Source organism: Ochotona curzoniae, unplaced genomic scaffold (assembly GCF_017591425.1).
Source record: "Ochotona curzoniae isolate NIBS_2020 unplaced genomic scaffold, NIBS_Ocur_1.0 contig_291, whole genome shotgun sequence".
In the NCBI taxonomy this organism is placed as follows: domain Eukaryota; kingdom Metazoa; phylum Chordata; class Mammalia; order Lagomorpha; family Ochotonidae; genus Ochotona; species Ochotona curzoniae.
In genome coordinates, this window is record NW_024465649.1 from 14,530,585 (window position 1) to 14,551,995 (window position 21,411).

Genomic DNA, 21,411 nt, shown 5'->3' on the forward strand with positions numbered 1-21,411 from the left:
AACAAAAGTGAAGGCTCCTAGCTGATTTACCTAGCTGTGACCAAGCTCAGTACCTTCTTCAGGGAAACGGAGCAGCAGAAACTAGAACTCCATCATGCTTTTGTTCTTGTTTTTATCTACTTGGACAATGGTGGTAAAAAAAAAAGCACTTAAAATGCAGCAAGAGGTTTGGGTCTATACTATTAAAAAGATGGGCACTGGGCCCACCTCAAAAGCACAGCGAGAATGAACTAAGATGTGCTCTGAGTATAAAGTAGATGTGAAAACTGCTATGGAACTGGTCAAAGTGTGCTTAGTGTAAAAGGTGAGCTTCCAAAGGCTAGATTAAAAAAAGAATATAAACTATCTTAATAATTCTTACTGTTTACATGATAGTATTTTAGATATATTGGCCCAGACAAAATATTAATTTTGCCTGCTTCTAACATTTTAAATGTGCTACTAAAAATTTTAAATTCTACATACAGTTCAAGTTATATATTTCTACTGGACAACACAGCTGTATATACCACCATCAAAAAATGTAAACCAGGAGGTAAGCACAAGAAGCATGATAGCAAACAGCCCCAGCCCAGAAAAGGCAATGGAAAGTATCCTACTGGCATACATTTGGCATGGATCAGGGGCAGACCAGGATGAACCAGGTCACAAGACCCACTGGCGAATCCGAACACCAGAACTCAGACTCAGATCCCTAACCATGAAAAGGCAGAGGACAAAACAAATAAATCAACTACCCCAGCGATATGTTGGCAGTGAAAAACAGGGCAAATGGAGACTCTAAGCTAGACTACCTCAATCAGAGGAATCCTCAGTGACCTCATCGTGCTAGGAATGGTGAGACTGGCAGCAATTCATAACTGCTGAACTATCAAAACCACTTGTGCAAGACCCTCAGAGCATGCCTGGGATGGGTGGGAGACTAGTGGGGCTTCTCCCTTTTACCTCCCTCTTTACCCAAGATGTAGAAAAAAAAAAATGTGTGAAAATGGTGGTCTTACCCATTTTCCTGTAGCCCTTGAACCTTTGTGCCCTAATCAATTATGTAAAGATTGTAAAAAATATAATTTTAAAAAATGGGAAAAAAATAACGGAGACCAGGACAAATCAAGCAACTAATAATGGAAACCTTTCAGCTTCTTCTATTGCTACTATACTACCAACAGCACAACTCAATTATTTTCCAGCCCCTGTCCCAGGAATTAAAACAAACAAACAAAAAACCAGTAGGCCATTGAACCACAGATATCACATTAAACCATAAGTCAAAATAACATTCTAATCCTGGTTGTGATACTAATAGTTACTCAGGAAGTCAATTTTCTCCTCTGAGATTTCAGCTGCCTTCCCTAACAATGACGTGAAGAAGCTATATTATATTTAGATGTCTATGATTTTATCAAAGTACAATTTCTATCAAAATTGGTGTTCATGAAATTGAATACTCACTCTAAGTCTAACACATCCTCTGCGAGAGCCTCTCATCATCTTGTCCTTGGACTGAAACAAAAACAAAACATTCAATTAATAAAGGATTAATTGATAAATTGTTTTTAAGAGAAAAGGCTAAGGTTTATAGTGATATTCACCTCATCTGTCAATTACTTATTAATAGAAGAATGATCAGATTTTAAAGTAAAGCAGTTTACAGAAATCAGACAAGTGGTCTATATAAATTAGCCAATCATAAAACTGCACAGTAATGTAATATACATTACATTCAATTCTTTTTTTTTTTTTAAAGATTTACTTTTATTATTTTTTCATTGGAAAGGCGGATATACAGAGAGGAGAGACAGAGAGGAAGATCTTCCGTCCGATGATTCACTCCCCAAGTGAGCGCAACGGGCCGATACTATGCCAATCCGAAGCCAGGAGCCTCTTCTGGGTCTCCCATGCAGGTGCAGGGTCCCAAAGCTTTGGGCCGTCCTCGACTGCTTTCCCAGGCCACAGGCAGGGAGCTGGAAGGGAAGCGGGGCTGCCGGGATTAGAACCGGCGCCCATATGGGATCCCGGGCGTGCAAGGCGAGGACCTTTAACCACTTGCGCCACCGCGCCGGGCCCGACATTCAATTCTTATTCTTTTTTCATACCCCTTAATTCTAGATGAATGTGTCTCATACTAGTAGATGTTCATTTTATCTATTAATCTTTATTTTGTTTCATAAAGAGAAAGAAATAAAATCTTACATCTGCTGGTTCATTCCCAAAATCCTGTAACAGTCAGGATTGGGCCAGGCTGAAGCCAGGAATCCAGAATTCCGTCTGGCTGTCTGTCTCACATGATGACAGCAGCTCAACTACTACAGACAGCGTCATCTACTGTCTTCGAGGATGCAGCAGAAATCCTGATCTAAAGTACCCAAGTCCAGAACCAGCATTCAAATACGCAACAAAAGCACCCCCCAAGCAACAGCTTAACCTGTGGCAACAAGTCAGAGTCAGAAAGTGGCAAATCACCTGAAAGAACCATGCTTCTGGATGATTCTGACAGCACAAAGGACCACACCTCGAGAAACCATGCTCTCAGTTTACCTCCTTGTAATTTCCCAGCGAGGTCACTTTTTTTCTTTTTTCCTGTTGCCTCTGTGACTCCTCATTCAATGTTCCTCGGTTCAGAATATTCTTGACCCAGATTCCTGACTGGCTAACTAACATCTATCAGGTACCTTAGCTTTCTCACTTGGTAACACACAGGGAGCCCCTCCCTCTGGGTTACAATGGCAGGTTTCATTGGCTGACTAACCCAGAGGAATGCAAAACCCTTAGATAGTAGGAATTTCATGACTTAATGCTTCAGAAGAATGTCTGTTGTCTATTAGGTACTCAAAACCCAATTACTGATAAACGGTGCTTGCCCTTTCTCTGTCCCTCACCAGGCTGAGTCATTCAAGGGCAACGGTAGACACAGCACAGCGGTTACTTTCACTGACTATTCTTACATGAGTCCTATATTATCCCACCCATGTAAGATACATAGTACAACAAAACAACAACAATAAAATCCTTCATCAGAATTCAACAAATATTAAATACTGGCACAGCTGGTATTTTTCTGTACCAAAGTGAAAAGAAACAAAGCAATCCAACACCATAATTACATTTTAAAGAAAACTATCCTCTTAAAATCACAGGAACCCTGTGCATTCAATCTCAAGTCATTAAATTCAGGCTTGTAAGTGATATGTGGTTACTCTTATTATTTTATGCACAAGAAAGAATAACACATGTATGAGGAAAAGAAAGTTCCCAATACCAGGCAGGACTAAAAAGAGTTCTTTACCAATAACACGATTAGTGGGAACACAGCAAAAACATTAACTGAAGCATTAAACAGCCCTTTTATCATTCCATATAACCTTCTCCAAAAGTACAAAGGCAAAATACAAGAATGATAATCAGGTTCAAAAATACACAATGAGGTGAGAATGCAAAGTTAATTCAAACAAGGTAAGAACCAACATATTTGTCCTTGATCCTCTTCCACCATAAAACAGCTCAAAAACTAAAATTATAATAAGCAAAGAGCAAGATAGTTCTCAGTGACAGTATCACCAATTGCATTATGGATGAGGAAAAAACAGAAAAAAAAACACTGAAGATAATTAAAACATTACAAGGAAATAATTGGGAAATTTCAGAATGTGGAACATTCTACAAAAATAACTGACTCAGTCTCTTGCAAATGTCAACAAGAAAAAAAAAAAAAAGTAGAGAAACTCAGGAAAGACTAGCATGTGTGGGCCCAGCCTTGTGGTGTAATGCATTACGCTGCCACTTGGGACGGTTCTACTCCCGCCAGTGCTAAGCCTGGCAGCCCAGCTTCCCATCCAGCTCCCTGCTTGTGGCCTGGGAAAGCCTTGGGACCCTGCACCCATGTAGGAGACCCAGAAGAGCTCCTGGTTCCTAGCTTCAGACTGGCTTAGCTCCAGTCATTGCTGCTGCTTGGGGAGTGAACCATTGGACGGAAGATCTTCCTCTCTGTCTCATCTGCCTTTCCAATAAAAATAAATAAATCTTAAAAAAAAAAAAAATCCAACCTCTGCTAAATGCACCTGGGGAGGCAATGGATTTTGGCCCAAGAGCTACTTGGGATTCTGCCACCGATGTGGTACACCCAGATGGAGTTCCTGGATCTTGGCTTCTCCCTGGCACAGCCTCGGCTGTTGTAGGCATTTGGGGAGTGTACCAGAGGATGAAAGATCTCTACTCTGTTTCTCCCTCTCTTTTTGTCCCTTTCAAGTAAATAAAAACTTCCTCAAATGAGTAGCTGGGAGAAGAAGAATTAAGCAGGCAGGCAGGCAGGCAGGCACAGTTACCAAACGGAATAAAGTGAATGTAAGTAGTATATGACTAAAGGCGTAAAGTGCTAGAAGGAAAAAGATTAGGAGAGAGAATCCTGAGGTGATCAGGTCAGGTTTAAGTTTAAATCCGGGGATTTGAAAAACAAGAAGAAAGGCAGATAAAGGAGGAAAGAGCAGAAAACAAAAGGTCATCCCAAGGCAAGGGAACAGGAACAAAGGCACAGAAGCAGAAAATTTTACTTTCTTTTCTATTCACAGGAGATTATAATTAGGGACCAGAGTGCAAAGAGGACCTCAGATGGGAAGCTGAAAAGATTACTGGAACCAGATCCTGAAGGATCTAAAAAGAAATACTTCATAAAGAAACTCAACTTTGCTTAACAATGACTAGAGAAATATTGAAGTTTTACAAGGAGGAAAAGAGACATTCTCAAATATGTAACACTTAAATAACACTTAAATCCAGGACTTGGGGGAAAAACGGCAGCAGTCACAATAGATTCTCACTCATCAATCCCCTCTACATGACTTTATACACAGTAAGCTCACAAGACTTTGCATGGTAAGAATTCTTTACATATTGGAAATTACAGTGTAAACCACCTAATGTTAGACACTTCATTCTGCAGGTTGCAGCAGTTTGATGTAACAGGCCAACTGAGAACAGTTGCCTTGCAAATAATTCCCTGTCCAAATCTACACTCTACTAGCCTCAAATTCTCCTCCACAACAACAGAGGAATTGCAGTCTAACCAACCAAGCTCTCAGCTGACTAGAGAGAAACTGGTGAGACTCTATCTCTCAGAATATTCTAGTAAGACTAACTCTAGGAGCCAGTACCATGACATATCTGGTCAATCTTCCGCCTGCAGTGACAGGCGGAACCATATGGACACTGGTTTGTGTCCCAGTCGCTCCACTTCCCACATAGCTCCCTACTAATGGGCTGGGAAAGCAGTGGAGGGTGGATCAAGTCCTTGGGCCGCTGGACCTACATGGAGAGACCAGAAGGATGCTCTGGGATCCTGGCTTCAGACTGTCCCAACTCCAGCTGTTGTGGCCATTTGGGGACTGAACCAGTGGATGAAAGACTTCTCTTTCTCTGTAATTTTGCTTTTCAACTGAAACCAAACAAGCATTTAATTAAAAAAAAAAAAAAAAAGACTAGCTCCAAGGAAAGGAACCTTTGTTTTTTAGGCTACCATCTCCATACCTGTTTGAGATTTCTCTTTAAAAGGTTCCACACACCAACCCCACCAATAAAGAAACCTATTAGGGCTGCTGATTCCAAACATCCTAACAATACTGTGGGAGTAGCCATAGGTAACGAACACCTCAGAATACTCAGTCTCTTCAGTACATCCCCAACGTGAAAAAAATCCATTTTTTCTGTAGACCTAAATAGATACTTGCCTTGGCATTGAGTGTTAACCCCAGGAAGCCAAGGAAAAGCCTAACCCCCAACTGTTCTGATAACAGTTGTTGGTGCAGCCAATACATTCATAAGCTCCTACTGAAAAGCAATCTAGCATGGGGTTAAGCAATCCAGAGCAGTTTTCTGCCAGTTGTAGAATAAAGGAGAAAATTAATAAATGAGTAAAATCTGAACAATTTTATTTTTTCCATGGTAACAAACTTTAAAGAGTTAACAAGATCTGGGCTTGGCGCAATAGCATAGTGGTTAAATGGCCTCGCCTTGAATGCACCAGGATCCCATATGGACACCAGTTCTAATCTCGGCAGGCCCCACTTCCCAACCAGCTCCCTGCTTGTAGCCTGGGAAAGCAGTCAAGGATGGTCCAAAGCCTTGGGACCCTGCACTCGCATGCAAGACCCGGAAGAGCTCCTGGCTCCTGGCTTCGGATTGGCTCAGCTCCAGCCATTGCGGCCTCTTGGAGAGTGAACCATCGGATGGAAGATGTTCCTCTCTGTCTCTCCTCTCTGTATATCCACCTTTCCAATCGAAATAAATAAATCTTTTTTTAAAAAAAAGAGTTAAAAAGATCACTAGAAAAAAAATTTACCTTGCCAAAATTAATTTCATCAATTAGTCTAAAGAATACATTGGCGACAGATATACCTATATGGACACAAGCAGCAAGGGACTGAATTTTATGCTCCCCTGAAAATCCTGTGTTGAAACACTAACCCCAAGGTGTTCATGCAAGAAGTTGGGGCATCTAGGAAGTGATGAGATTGTGAGGGTAGCGTCCAGGAATTGATGAGCATCTTTATAGAAAGAGGCAAAAAGAACACAATCTCCCCTTCTTGGCATGTGGGACACAGCAAGAAAGCACATTTATGACACAGAAATCAGGACTACAACAGACACTCAATCTACCAGAACCCTGACCTTGAACTTCTAAGCTGCTAAAACTATGAGAATTGAGTTTCTAGTGTCTATAAGCACCCAGTGCCTGGTATTTCATTAAAGCAGTCCAAATAGACTAAAACACACATACACATATATCTCTCACACCAATCCCATATTCTTTCTCTCTGTCCTCTTAACTCCCCAACAGCTACTTTAGGGAAAAGGACAAGAAGCACAGCGGGAAAAAAAAAGGTACAAATCATGCTATCTATATGATAGCTAAAGTAAATAGGCTCTGGGCTAGCACAATGACTCAACTAATTAATCTTCTACCTGCAAGTGCTAGTATCCCAAGTGGCACTGGCTTGGGTCCCGGCTGCTCCACTTCTCATGCAGTTCCCTGTTTATGGCTTGCAAAAGCAGCAGAGGATGGCCCAAAGCCTTGGGACTCTGCACTCATGAGGGAGATCCAGAAGAAGTTCCTGGCTTTGGATCAGTTCAGCTCTGGCCATTGTGGCCATTTGGGGAGTGAACCAGTGGACAGAAGATCTTTCTGTCTCTCCTTCTCTCTGTAAAATCTGCCTTTCCAATAAAAACAAACTAATCTTTTTAAGATTTATTTATTTTTATTGGAAAGGTGGATATACAGAGAGGAGGAAAAGCAGAGAGGAAGATCTTCTGTCAGATGGTTCACTCTCCAAATGGCTGCAACAGCTGGAGCTGAGCCAATCCGAAGCCAGGAACCAGGAGCTCTTCCGGGTCTGTCAAGCGGGTGCAGGGTCCCAAAGATTTGGACCATCTTCAACTGCTGTCCCAGGCCACAAGCAGGGAGCTGGTTGGGAAGCAGGACCGCTGTGATTAGAACCAGTGAGTATATGGGATCCCGGAGTGCACAAGGCGCACACCGCGCCACTGTGCTGGGCCCAAAATAAATTAATCTTTAAAAAACAAAATAGTAAATTGTCTTCACTGCTTGAGAAACTATCAATGAAGAAGAAATTGTATAGAAAATAATGTAATTTCTGTTACAAGTGCTTTTAAAAAAAAAAAACTTACTTGAAGAGCAGAATTACATAAACAGAGAGAGAGAGAGAAAAAGAAAAAGGTCTGCTGATTCACACTCCAAATGTCCACAAAGGCCAGGGTTGGGTCAGTCCAATGCTAGGAGTTCCCACAGGAATGACAGGGGCCCAGAGACTTGGGCCATCTTATGATGTTTTACCAGGTGTATTAATAGGAAGCTAGATCAATAGCAGAGCCCTGGGAGTCCAGGTAAGTATGAGCAGTGATGTAGGATATCCGCCCAGGCTTCCTGCTGGGGATCCTAGCTTCCCATTCACCCCTGCTAGGTGGGGGGAGGGTCCTGGGCTTGTCCAAGCCCGAGGTCTGAGAATCTTCTCTGTCCACAGTGACCTCCTACACTGGGGACAGATCTCACCATTGCTCAAAGGTACTGGGGTTGGGAATAAGTGGGACAGATCCAGGCTGCAGCACCTGCATGAGTACCCTAAAACAGGGTGTGAGGAAGGCTGGGCCACACCAGCTCACACAAAGGCCCGGATGGATGGGATAGGACATGTCAGGTAAGGGCCAAGCACCTGCTAACATGTGTGAGATCTGGGTCTGGAAGTAGCCCAAGTGGGGGACCCTGGGAAACTCCCCTAATGGGATATAGCTCCCACTGACGAGCACGTGGTCCAGGACCGGGTTTTGGGCAAGCTGGGCAGGGTAGCTCCAACTGTTGGCAAATGTGTGAGCTGGTTTTGGAAGGGGGTAGACCAGGCAGCACCAGGCAAACCATAGCCCACTGAAAGTGCAGAAACCAGGAGGGAGTGCAGGTCATGCTGGGCTAGGCTGCCACATCTACTGGTTTGCAAGAGCCAGGCATGAGAGCAGACTGAGCAGGGCCAGGTTGCAGCAACTGCCAGTGAGAGTTGGGACAGAGGCCAGCTGAGTCAGGCCAGGCTGCAGCATCCAAAGGCAAAGGCCACGACAGTGGAGGGGCTATGTCAAGCTGGATCAGAACAACCACTGGCACGCGCAAGATCTGTGGCTGGGATCAGGCCTGGTTGGGGAGCTAAGTGGACCCCTTGGTTGGGTTGTGGTGCCCACTGGTGAGCATGGGGACCAGAATGGGGGCTGCAGTCTGGACATGGATGCAGTCTCCCTCGGCACGGGTTGGACTGGTTTGGAGCATGCAAGACTGGACTACACTCCAGCACCCATTGGAGCTCGTGAGAAGGAAGATGGGTGTGGGATGGGCTGGGTTAGGTCTCTGTCCCTGCTGAGCCATGCATGAACTATGTCTGGGTATGGACCAGGCTTGGCTGGGCTCTAGCATCCATCAGTAAGAACCAGAATGGGTGAGGGCTGGTCAGCAAAGGCCACTGGTCCTGCTAGGACAGGAGGTGGACTAAGTAGGTCTGGCCCATGGACCCACTGGTATGCACGAGATCTGGCATTGGGAGAGGTTCTGATGTAGGAGCTTGGCAAATCCTTTGTCAGGACACAGTCACAGCAGGTAAGCACAAGAACCAAGAAAGGGAGCAGCCCAAACCAGGACAGGTTACAGTACCCACAGGCTTACCTTTAGGTCAGGACTCGGGCGACCCAGGCTGAGAGAGTTCATATCACCCACTGACAAATCCAAGAGCCAGATGGTGTGTGAATCATGCCAGGCCGGGCCATAATACCAACGAGTTCACATTAGGGCCAGGACTGGGGGCTGGCTGGGCTGCTGGGCTGGCTAGGCTATAATCACAACCAGCATGAGCAGGAACTGGGGGTAGGTCAGGCTGGGCCACAGCACCCATTGGCAAATGCTGAGGTGAGGCGGGCCATACCAGACTGGGCTGCAACGCCCAACCAGCACACGAGAGACCCAGGGGAGAGTGGGCAACCCCGCCAGGGGGCTGCAGGGAGTTCCTCTGCTGGACTACCACTCCCACTGGTGAGTGTGAGAGTTGGGACTGGGAGCAGATCAGGTTGGGCAGGGCTACAACACCTGTTGGCCTACATATAAGCAGGATCAGGGACAAGCAAGGCTTGTACCTACTGGTATAAGCCAGAGGGTATGAGGGTTGGTTGGGCTTTGCTGCAGCATCAACTAGCAGATGCAGGCACAGGGGCTAGGTTGAGCTAAACTGCATTACCACCTGGAGAGTACAAGATCCAGGAGTGGGAGTCGGCCCAATAGGGAAACAGTGAGCACCTCCCTCTTGGGTTGCCATTCCCATTGGTGAGCATGAGAACCAGGACTGGGGCAGGCATAGCTAGAAAGAGAGTGGCGCTTGCCAGTACATGTGTGAACTGGGCAGTGGGGCTGGTTGGGTTGAGCTAGGCTTCAATGCCCATTAACATGCATGAGAGCTGAATGGGATGTGGAACAGACAGGACCAGTCTGGTACGCATACTGGCAAGCACAGGAGTCAGGGCAGGAAGCAGGCCTGGTGGGGATTGTTACGGGTTGCCCCAACTAGGCTGCAGTTCCCACTGGCTTGTGTGGGGCCAAGTGTATAGTGGGCAAGACTGGGCTGGACTGCAACACCCATTAGTTTGTGTAGAAGACAGAGCTGGAGGCAGAACTGATCAAGCAATTGCAACTAACAGTGTGCGCATAGGCTAATTTGGGTGAAATTCTGTGCCAGACCCTGTATTGGCATGCACACATAAGAATCAAGTCTGGGATCACCTTAGATGAAGTTTCTTTGGGATCCCCTCAACTGAACTCCTGGACTCAGAACCCAACCAATGGAGGAAACTGCAGGTTCCATGCCCTGACTGTGGAATGCATGTGTCAGAGCTGGGTCTCCTCAGTGGCTTAGATAAAACAGTGGACAGCATATCCAGATGCACATGGGAAATAAAACAGTACCTTATAGTCTGTAGAGGACACCTGGTACCATAGAGAGGATGGAGGGCAGAATGAATCGATCAACTACCCCAGCCAAGAGTTGGCAGTGAATATCTGCGCAAATGGAGACTCTAAGATGGACTATGTCAGCCAGTGGATTCTGGAGAGATTTCAGCATGCTTGGAGTGGCAAGATCGGCAGCAATTTAAAACAGCTGAACTATCAAAACCACTTGAGCAGGACCCTCAGAGAATGCTCCACTTCGGGGAACTTGGGATGGTTGGGAGAATAGGTGTGGCTTCTCTCTTATCCCCCAGAAACAGGAAGGAAAACAGAGAATGTCAAAACATGGTCTCACTCACTTTCTTCTAGCCTTTGACTCTTCGCACCCTAATTAAATATGTAAAAATTATTAAAAAGAAAGTGTATACAATTTTTTAAAAAGTGGAGTATCCAGGACTCAAAAAAGAGCTCACATGGGATTTCTGTGTCACAGATGACAGCTTCACTTGTTCCACAGTGCTGGACCTTGTTTGTTTTGTTCCAAATACATCCTGCTTTTCTGTACATTTCCATGCCTCCACCTCTGAATCCTTACATACATGAAGGGAAGAAGCTTATCCAGGTACCTCTCCCCTAGTCCCACAAAACTTAGACTTTCATATTTTATATGGCTCCCATGAACATGTGCATGTAATATATTTCTATGTTAATATGTCTATTGCCATTTTATTCCAGTAGATTCAAGCATTTAATGAGGGAAGAAATATTCCTTCCCTTTGCCTCTATACTTCCATTCAGGCTTGTCAAATACTGTCAAACTCTACCCCCTCTATACATACTATACACACACACACACCCCAGCCTACTTTAGTAATAATAAACCACTTCAGAAAAAGAGCAGAACAAGCATCAAAATAAAACATATCCCCTTCCCCTCCTTCAAACTTACACAGTTCTTTGGAGCATTTCCCCACTCAGTTTCTTTACTCGGGTTCAATTAACTGCTTTCTCCTCAATTTAAAGATGTTTCTATACCCTTGTTACTCTATTATATTATAGTGGTTTGTCAGTTCTCCTAGTTAACTGGTCAGTAAAGCTAATTATCTTTGAGCTACTGTTATCCCCACCCTATCTTCCAGAACTTAATTAATACCTGGAACCTGGAAAATATTACATAAATGTTTGCTGAATGAATACTTCCAAGTGTCCCATTCATTCACCAAACAATTCACTCAACACACAATTCACTTCAATCCCAATTCAAGCTATTCAACACTTTGAATAAGACAGAAGAAATGTGTTTGCTTTTCCTCAAAACGCTGTATTCTTCTGATTGGTTGTTTATTTTTGGTTTTGTTTTGAAAGGGAGAGTGACAGAGGGGAGAAAAAGAGAGATCTTCCACTTGGCTGGTTCATTCCCCAGATGCCTGCAGCAGCTAGGGTTTGGCCAGACCAAACCCAGGGGCCCAAACTCTATCGGGGTCTCTGACATGGGTGGCCAGCAGTGTCTGAATCATCATCTGCTCCCTTCCAGGGTACACTTTATGTGGAAGCTGTATCTGAAACAAAGGCAGGATTCAAACCCAGACTATCTATTTTGGAATGTAGGCATCCCACACAGCAGCTTAACTCTCTGAGTCTATATACCTATCCCATTCTCATTTGTTTTTAATCAAATTTTCAGAACTGCACTTTAAAATGTTGCCATAAAAATTAGACATTAGTAATAACTCCCAATTACGGTATACACACACTAAAGCAAATAAAATTTAGCACTATGTAACTATTTAGCTGTATCCTAATTTTAATTCCTTAAATCTATCTCCAGCAAAATTACAACATCAAGATAAGCTCATCATACTTAATGCATACAGTGTGTGCTCAAACTTCTCTTATTAAGTTAGTAAACTGACTCACAATACTAACTTGTCAGTATACAGTGTATTAGAGGCTGGCTGTAGTGTATGGGACAGACAGAAAGGGATAAGAGGTAAATTTGCCAGGAGGGTAACAATACTCTAAATTTTGACTGGGATGTTACTAATAAGGCTGAAAATAAATGTCAAGACACATCAAAGTATACACTTAAAATTCATGTTTCTACTGGCTAGAACTATACCTCAGTAGAAAGTAAATAAGTAAATGTACTTGCCAAATTCCACAAACAACATTACTTACAACAATTACAATTAGGATGAAAGATCTACCACTATAATTTCCGTTCTATTTGTGAGAGCACAGGCCCTTTAAGTCACCCTGAAAGCATTTAATGTACTAGAGAACCCTCATGAATTACTGCCCTGAACATCATGTTGTTGCAAAGCCATAACAACAGCAACTCTGACTCATAATCACAGAACATTTTCCCCATCATCCACCCCTTACATTTTCACAGAGAACCCCCTTATCCCCACACAATCCAGCTACAGATGGCCTTTTTTTGAGCAGCAGCCTTAGTGTCTTATGTACCCCACAGATGGAGCCTTAGGAAAACACATTAACTCCAGAAACAAGATGGCAGTGACGTTGGGGATCTTTTTTTTTTTTTAAGAGTTATTGTTATTGAAAAGTCAGATATACAGAGAGGAAGATCCTCCGTCGGATGGTTCACTCCCCAAGCGGCCGGAACACCCAAATGGGCGCCGGTTCTAATCCCAGCAGCCCCACTTCCCATCCAGCTCCCTGCTTGTGGCCTGGGAAAGCAGTCTAGGACAGCCCAAAACCTTAGGACTCTGCACCCATGTGGAAGACCTGGAGGAGCTCCTGGCTTCAGATAGGCACAGCCCTGGCTATTGTGGTCACTTGGGGAGTGAATCATCGGACAGAAGATCTTCCTCTCTGTCTATCTGACTTTGTAATGAAAATAAAATAAATCTTTATATATATATAATACAAGGTCATCTTAAAGAGACAGAACAGCCTGGAGGTCATTATACCAAATAGCATAAAGCACTAACTAAACTAGAGAAAGACCAGAACTAGAACCAGCAGGCCAGGAGAGAAATTTTGTTGACTCAAAGATTGAGCACTAAATCTGAAAACAGCACATTTTGATGTCAATGTCTGAAGCCATTAGGTATCTATAAGTAAAATTCCTTCAGTCTGCTGCTGTTTTACAAATCTGGCTCTCATATAGCTTGCTTTCAGAGAGTACATGCATCAATAAACTAATCATATAAAGGTAGAACCTTCTTAGCAGTTACATTTATTGTAAGATATTCAAGTGGACTGCTGGCTTGTACAGCAGTGAGCACACTGCACAGTAAATGCTGCATCAAATGCTTTCACCAACTTCAGCTTTTGTTACCATTTTCTGAGCAGTTGTTATGCACTAGACACTGTGCTGGTACTTTAAAGACAATGTCATTCTCACAATAACCTTGTGGATAACAGGCTCAGAAGACTCAGTAATCGGTCACAGATTCACAAGTAGTAAGACAAACAGGATGTGAACTCAGGTGTGACTTCAAAATCACAGTCATGCCACCCCCACCATAAATCCGGTGAATTTAAGTCTTCCAAGTTTTTCTGAGTCACAATATCTGAGTGTGAAATCAGTGATCCTTCGAATTAAGTCACATAAACATGGTACCCTCAACTTCTAAACTGTCTCGGCATTCACACTGTGAGGCTACCAGGTAGAAACAAGGGGTCCACATTCTTTATCCTAAGATAAAGATCCTTCTGGATCAAACGTGCTCTGGAATCTGCAGCTTTAGAAAGGCAGTACACACATGGCACACAACTGTGTCACACCTGCAGTAAGGCCTAGGGTACAAGCAGATTGGTTTCAGCATCGAGAGCATTGATTTCTACAACATAGCATACAAATAGATGTACACAGTGAAACAGAGATGACAAACAGACACAAATCTCAAGACAGCTTGTCTCAAATTGGTACAACTAAAATTTAGGGCAAAAAACTTGGGGAGTCAGCGTCTTGCAAAATTTTGGGTAAATAACTTGGACTTACATTTTGACTTAGTTCTCTACTGTACTGTAATGTGCCAAGTTTTTAAAAAAAGATTTTTACCTTCACGTCAGAACACAAAATAATTCTATTGTTGTTTTGCTTCTCAAATACTGCAAAAAATCATAAATAATTCATTTGATTTTTTTTTAAGATTTATTTTTATTATTTTTTTATTGGAAAGGCGGATATACAGAGAGGAGAGACAGAGAGGAAGATCTTCCGTCCGATGATTCACTCCCCAAGTGAGCGCAACGGCCGATGCTATGCCAATACGAAGCCAGGAGCCTCTTCGGGGTCTCCCACGCAGGTGCAGAGTCCCAAAGCTTTGGGCCGTCCTCGACTGCCTTCCCGGGCCACAGGCAGGGAGCTGGAAGGGAAGCGGGGCTGCCGGGATTAGAACCGGTGCCCATATGGGATCCTGGGCGTGCAAGGCGAGGACCTAACCACTTGCGCCACTGCGCCGGGCCCATTGACTTGATTTTTTAAGAGAATTAATTTAAGTAAATTATGGGGGAGTGCTAAACTCCAAGTAATTTTTAAATATTAGTACTTCTGCTACCCAAACTATAAAATAGTAACCTATTACTATCATTTAACTGCACTTCTCCAGCAAGAATTGCCAAAAGACCTTTTTCATGTTTGAAAAAGACTGATTCAGGACCCACAGTAATAGGAATATGGAAAAAAATTACACCACAAACATCTAAAGATAGGAAAATCTTTCTAATACCCAATAAAAACCTAATCAACCAGAACCATGGCATGTTATATGCTTGGTCCTAATTCCAAACTCATTCATTCTACAGGCCTTAATTTAGAACAGGGTTATGCTCCCAAATCATGTTCCTTGTTCAAATCTGAAGTTTTGGATCCAAAAAATTTTCGCAAAGAAAGAAACTATTAAAAATAATTTCCAGGTCAACTAAGAAATACATTTTAAAGTACATTCTGTAACAAGACATGGAGTAAAACATGGCTATGGAGTTCAAATGCTACCTAATAGATGATTCTCTCAGAAATTATCAGTGCTTAAGAGAAACCAGAATTATGAGAATAAGGAAATAGGTCACTAATTCAAGAGCTATGCCAAACTTTCAAGGGCTTGAGAAGTTCATGAGATACGAAAAAAGAGTTGGAAAACTTGATTTGTACATAGAAATTACTGTTAAGTTTCAACGGCTCCAGACTTCTGCCTGTCCCAGCCCTAGTTAACGGAGGCATTTGGGAGTGAGCTGGAGCATAGGAGAGCTGAAGGCCTACTTTGGATGGTTTGTTAGAGAAAGTCTTGTCTGAGCAGTGACGTGTAAATGAAGATGTATATAAGAAGCGATTAGTCATGCTGACTCAGGGTGCTGTAATCAGTCCAAAGAGGCACAAATTATACTCAAAGGTCATGAAGCAGGAAGACATCTGAGGCATTCTAGCAACAGAGAAAAAGCACTAAGGTACAGAGTAGTGAGCAAAGCGAATACTGAAAGGTGACTAGGCAGAGCAGATAAAGCCTAGGTCACAGTAAAGAGTGGATTTGTTTAAAATGTAAACAAGCCTGTTTTGAAAAAGTTAAAGAAAGGGGAGCGACACCAAGAGAGCTTCCATCTGCTAGTTCACTCTCCAGATACTGCAACAGCCAGCATCGGGTCAGGCAGACACCAGGGAGTCAGAAGTTTCTTCTGGGTCTCCTACATGGGTGCAGGGGCTCAAGCACTCAGGCCATCTTCCACTGATTTCCTAGGAGCATTAGAGGTAGCTCAATCGGAAGTGGAGTGGCCTGGACTCAAACCAGTGTCCACTGCTAGCCGTAAGAGTAGATCTTTTTCCTATAAGTCCCCAGAACTTAAAGAAGAGAATTAACATGATCTTATTTATTTCTCTCTTTCTTAAACATGATGTACAACACTGATAAAACTGTTTCTAGAGATTATTGAAACAGACAACAGTTAAAAGATGAAAAAAATCACAATGAAAGTAATGCCTAGGGCCCCGCACAATAGCCTAGTGGCTAAAGTCCTCACCTTGAACGTGCCAGGATCCCATATGGGCGCTGGTGACCCCGCTTCTCATTCAGCTCCCTGAGTGTAGCCTGAGAAAGCAGTCAAGGACGGCCCAAAGCCTTGGGACCCTGCACCCGTATGAGAGACCCTGAAGAAGCTCCTGGCTCCTGGCTTCAGATTGGCTCAGCTCCAGCTGAGGAGTGAACCATGGGATGGAAGATCTTCCTCTCTGTCTCTCCTCTTCTCTGTATATGTGACTTAGCAATAAAAATAAATAAATCTTAAAAAAAATGTAATTTTGAAATAGCTTTTCAAAACAAAGTTGAGAGGCTGTTTCAGGAACAGGACTAAGCAGGTTCAAGTTCTTGCCTAACTAGATGAACTCTGGTCACTCTTCCTTTTGACTGCAGCACATGAGAAGAGCAGAACAGTCAGATAATTACATTGTGACCAACAATCTCAAGACACTCAGGAAGTTATCAGAGTCTTATTTTTTGGGCCTGGCGCAATGGCATAGTGGTTAGAGTCCTTGCCTTGTATGCACTGGGATCCCATATGGGCACCAGTTCTAATCCAGGTGGCCCCACTTCCCATCCAGCTCCCTGCTTGCGGCCTGGGAAAGCAGTCAAGGACAGCCCAAAGCCTTGGAATCCTGCAAACCTCCCCGCCCCGCGACCCCCACCCCCATAGGAGACCTGGAAGAAGTTCCTGGTTCCTGGCTTCAGATTGGCTCAGTTCCGGCCATTGAGGCCAATTGGGGAGTGAACCATTGGATGGAGGATCTTCTTCTCTGTCTCTCCTCCTCTATGTATATCTGCCTTTCCAATAAAAATAAATAAATCTTTTTTAAAAAATTATACTTTTTGCATGGACCTTTTTACCAAATACATCTCCTATTTCTCTAATTTCTATTGGTCACTCAGCCTGTGTTCTTCAGAAAAAATTCCAGCTAAGGAACTTCAAACACTTTGCTTATCCACATAAGCTCCTACTTCTTCCCTAAAATACCTATTCAGTGCTATCTGAATCTAGGTTTCCCAGATCCCAATTCCTCAGACTCCAAACAGAGTTCATCTGCTTAAGTCTCTGAGCTTGAATTTATCAACAAGAGTTATGAAATTTTACAAAAACCAGATGAGACACCACAGTTGCCTAAATTTTACAGTGGAAAATTTTACAATGGAAAACACAAATGATCTCGATAAAATTGTGGGGCTTAATGAAATGTTACACTAGGTAATGTCAGAAAAAGCCCACAACAGTGATTAACATATATTACAGATTTGTGGTAGACTGCATTTCCCAAATTGCCACAATAGCATTTCTGATTCCACATACTTTTCTAGAACACTGTCACTCCCTCATCAAGAAGCAGATTTTGTGTCTCCTCTTCTTGCCTGTGGGAAGGTTTATATAACTGCTGCAACTAGGAGTAATGCCCAAAGGAATAAAGCCATTGAAGAAAGACTACAGTCATCACTCAGTTTTGTTTTCCATCATTTCAGTTACCGTGGTCAATTATGCTCCAAATATATTAAATGGAAAATTCCAGACATTTTAAAATTCATGAGTTTTAAATTGATGAATAAGGAAATTAGTCTAGTGCCCATATCCAACATTGGAATGCCTTAATTAGATTACTGCTCATGGCTCCTGGCTACAACTTCCAACAAATGCAGATGCTGAAAGGCAGTGATGACAATTCAAATAATTTTATCACCCATGTGGGAGACCAGAATGGAGCCTGTTCCTGGTTCAAGCAGTTGTAGGCTGTTGCAGGCATGTGGGAAATAGACAAGAGTTCTCTCTCAAGTAAGTAAGTAAATTATTTTTTTTCAAATTTTATTTATTTCATTCATGCAATTTTTAAGACATATTTATTTTTATTGGAAAGTCAGATATGGAGAGAAGGAGAGACAGAGAGGAAGATCTTCCATCCGCTGATTCACTCCCCAAGCGGCCGCAATGGCCAGAGCCGAGCCAATCCAAAGCCAGGAGCCTCTTCTGGGTTTCCCACATAGGTACAGAGTTCCCAAGTTTTGGGGCAGTCCTTGACTGCTTTCCCAGGCTACAAGCAGGGTGCTAGATGAGAAGCGGGGCCACTGGGATTAGAACAAGTGCCCATATGGGATCCTGTCGCGTGCAAGTTGAGGACTTTAGCCACTAGGCTACCGTGCCAGGCCCAGAAAATATTTACATTTTAATTGCATGCATTCTAAGTATAATAAAATTTTGCACTGTCCCATTTCATTCTAGCCAAGACATGACTCATCCCTTTGACCAGCATATCCACATGTAGTTTACCCATGCACCCACTAGTCACTTAATAGCCATCTCAGTTACCAGGTCAACTGTGGAGAAATTGCAGGGCTGCTGTTCAAGTAACCCTTACTTAGTTGCTTAACACTAAATCATAATACCTACATCAATCATTTCATTTCCTCTCATCACATAACACTACTATAACAACAAGGGTGAGCACAAAACAATAAGATATTTTGAAGAGGGATTACTTTCACAAATGTTATTATGTTGTTAAAATACTCCATTGCATTATCCATTATTATTTTTTACTATTCCTAATCTTAAAGTTTAGTTTACAATGGAAATGCATAGATCCATATAGGGGCAAATTCTACTCAATTCCACGCAGCACCAGCCAGTTCATATTAGAGCCAGGGCTGGGGGCTGGCTGGGCTGGGCTGGGCTAGGCTGCAGCACCCACCAGCATGAGCTGGAACCAGAGACAGACCAGGCTGGGCCAGGCTATAGCACCCGCCAGCAAATGCTGAGGTGAGATGGACCATAACAGACTGGGCCACAGCACCCACCAGCACATGCAAGACCCAGGGGTGGAGGCTATGAGCCCGGTAGTGAGGTTGTGGGGGGCACCCCTGCTGAGCCACTGTTCCCACTGGTGAGCGTGAGAACTGGGATCAGGGACAGGTCAGGCCAGGCAGGGCCACAACACCTGTTGGCCTGCATGTGAACAGGATTAGGGGGAGAGTCAAGCTGGGCTAACCAACTGCACCTGTTGGTGCCTGCATGAGCCACAGTAAGTGAAAGTTGGATGTGATTTGCCACAGCATCATATGGCAAGCACTAGGACTGGGAGCAAATCCTGTTAAACTAGACTGCACAACGACCTGAACAGTACAAGATCTGGGAGTGTGCCCAGCAGGGAAACCATGGGCATCTCTGTGATGGGCTGCAACTCTTACTGGTGAGCATGAGAAACAGGGCTGGGGGCGGGCCTGGATAGACAAATGGTGGCATTCGCGGGCATGAGTATTGGCTGGAGAGTGGGGAAGGCTGGACTGAGCTAGGCTTCAATGCCCATTGACAAGTACAAGAGCTAAATGGGATATGGGACAGACTAGAGCAATTTGCTGCAATACTGGCAAGCACAGGAACCAGGGCTAGGGGTGGGGCTGGAGGAGGTTATTGGGGGTCACTCCAATTAAGCTGCAGTTTCCGCTGGTGTACATGAGGGCTGAGTGTATGGCGGACAGAGTTGGACTAGGCCACTGCACTCATTGCTTTACGTAAGAGATGGGGCTGGAGACCGAACTGACCCAGCAATTTCAACTACCAATTTGTGCATAGGCTGATGTGGGTGACAGACTGAGCTGCACCCCATAATGACAAGCACACACAAGAGTCAGGTTGGGGATCACTTCGGAGGAGGCTTCCTTGGGGAACTCCCAACATGGGGGGAATCACAGGATCTACGGTCTGACCATGTAGTATATGTGTCAGAACTGAGCCTCCTCAGTGGCTAAGACTGTGCAGCGGACGGCATGCCCATATGCACATGGAGGGTATGGCAGTCCATTGCGGCCTGCAGAGGACATCTGGTACCATAGCAGAAGAAGGAGGACAGAACAAAGGACAGTGAAGCATTGATAGCAAATATCTGGGTGAAGGGAGACTCTAAGGTAGATTATGTCAGCCAATGGACCTTGGAAGAATGTTCTCATACTTGGAGTGGCAAGATTGACAGCATTTTAAAACTACTGAAACCACCTGAGCAGAACCCTTGGAGCATGCTCCACAACAGGGATCCTGGAATGACATAGGGTGACTGTTCCCCATCCCCAAGTACTGAGACAATTAGAGGCTCAGTTCAGCTTGCCTTCCATTCCCCCAGAAACAGGAAGAAGAAAAAGGAAAATTTGGAAGCAATGATCTCATTCACTTTCCATTAACCCTCAACCTTTCCCACCCTAATCAACTACGTAAACATCATCAAAAATAAAATCTATAAATAAATGAAAAAATAAAAATTTAGTGCAATGTGACAATGAATGAGACACTATAGCAGTGGCATAAGGATAGACATATAAGTGAAATAGATTTACAAGTCCAGAAATAAACCTTTACATTACAGTCAACTGACTTTCAACAATGATGTCATTGTGGTTTTCATGTGCTGGAAGCTTGACCCCAAAGTATTGATCTGAGAAATGATCAAACACTTTAGCAATAATCATGCCTTGAATAAATCTCACTGACTATGATACTGCGACTGTGCAAAGCTAAGATCTAATGGAACCTTAAGTGGGAGGGAATTGGGGTTTGGTGGCACCACTCTTAGAAGGGACTAATGCTTGTGCTGAGAGTATATATCAGTTACATTGAGATGAGGGTGGCTATAAAGTGAAGCCACTCCACACATTCAGTCTCTTTCAAATGTGTCACTCACCACTGTTACTCATGCCCATACCATGTGATGCCAACCACCATGAGGCCTCCACCAGAAGCCTCAAAGATGTTTGGATGATGAACTCAGAACTCCAGAACGGTGAGTTAAATAAACGTCTCCTATAATTTTCCTAGTCCAGGTTTTCTGTCATAACAACAACAAATGGATTAAAGAGCCAAGACAATTAAATGGAGAAAGAATGTCTATTCAGGGCCCAGCACAATAGCCTAATGTCTAAAGTCCTCGCCTTGTACACATTTAGGATCCC

The 21,411-nt window shown here is 43.6% G+C and overlaps 1 protein-coding gene across 5 annotated transcripts in view; it reads right to left on the minus strand.

The window, feature by feature from the left end:
* Positions 1-21,411, minus strand: part of OSBPL9 (oxysterol binding protein like 9) — a 139,696-nt gene that overhangs the window by 108,861 nt on the left and 9,424 nt on the right. For 4 of the 5 annotated variants that reach the window (XM_040978554.1, XM_040978553.1, XM_040978552.1 and 1 more), the window contains exon 2: positions 1,450-1,500. The exons of the other annotated variant lie outside the window; for it this stretch is intronic. In XM_040978554.1, coding sequence (XP_040834488.1) covers positions 1,450-1,500 — 51 coding nt within the window. The remainder of the gene's footprint in view (positions 1-1,449; positions 1,501-21,411) is intronic. 5 annotated transcript variants of the gene reach the window in all.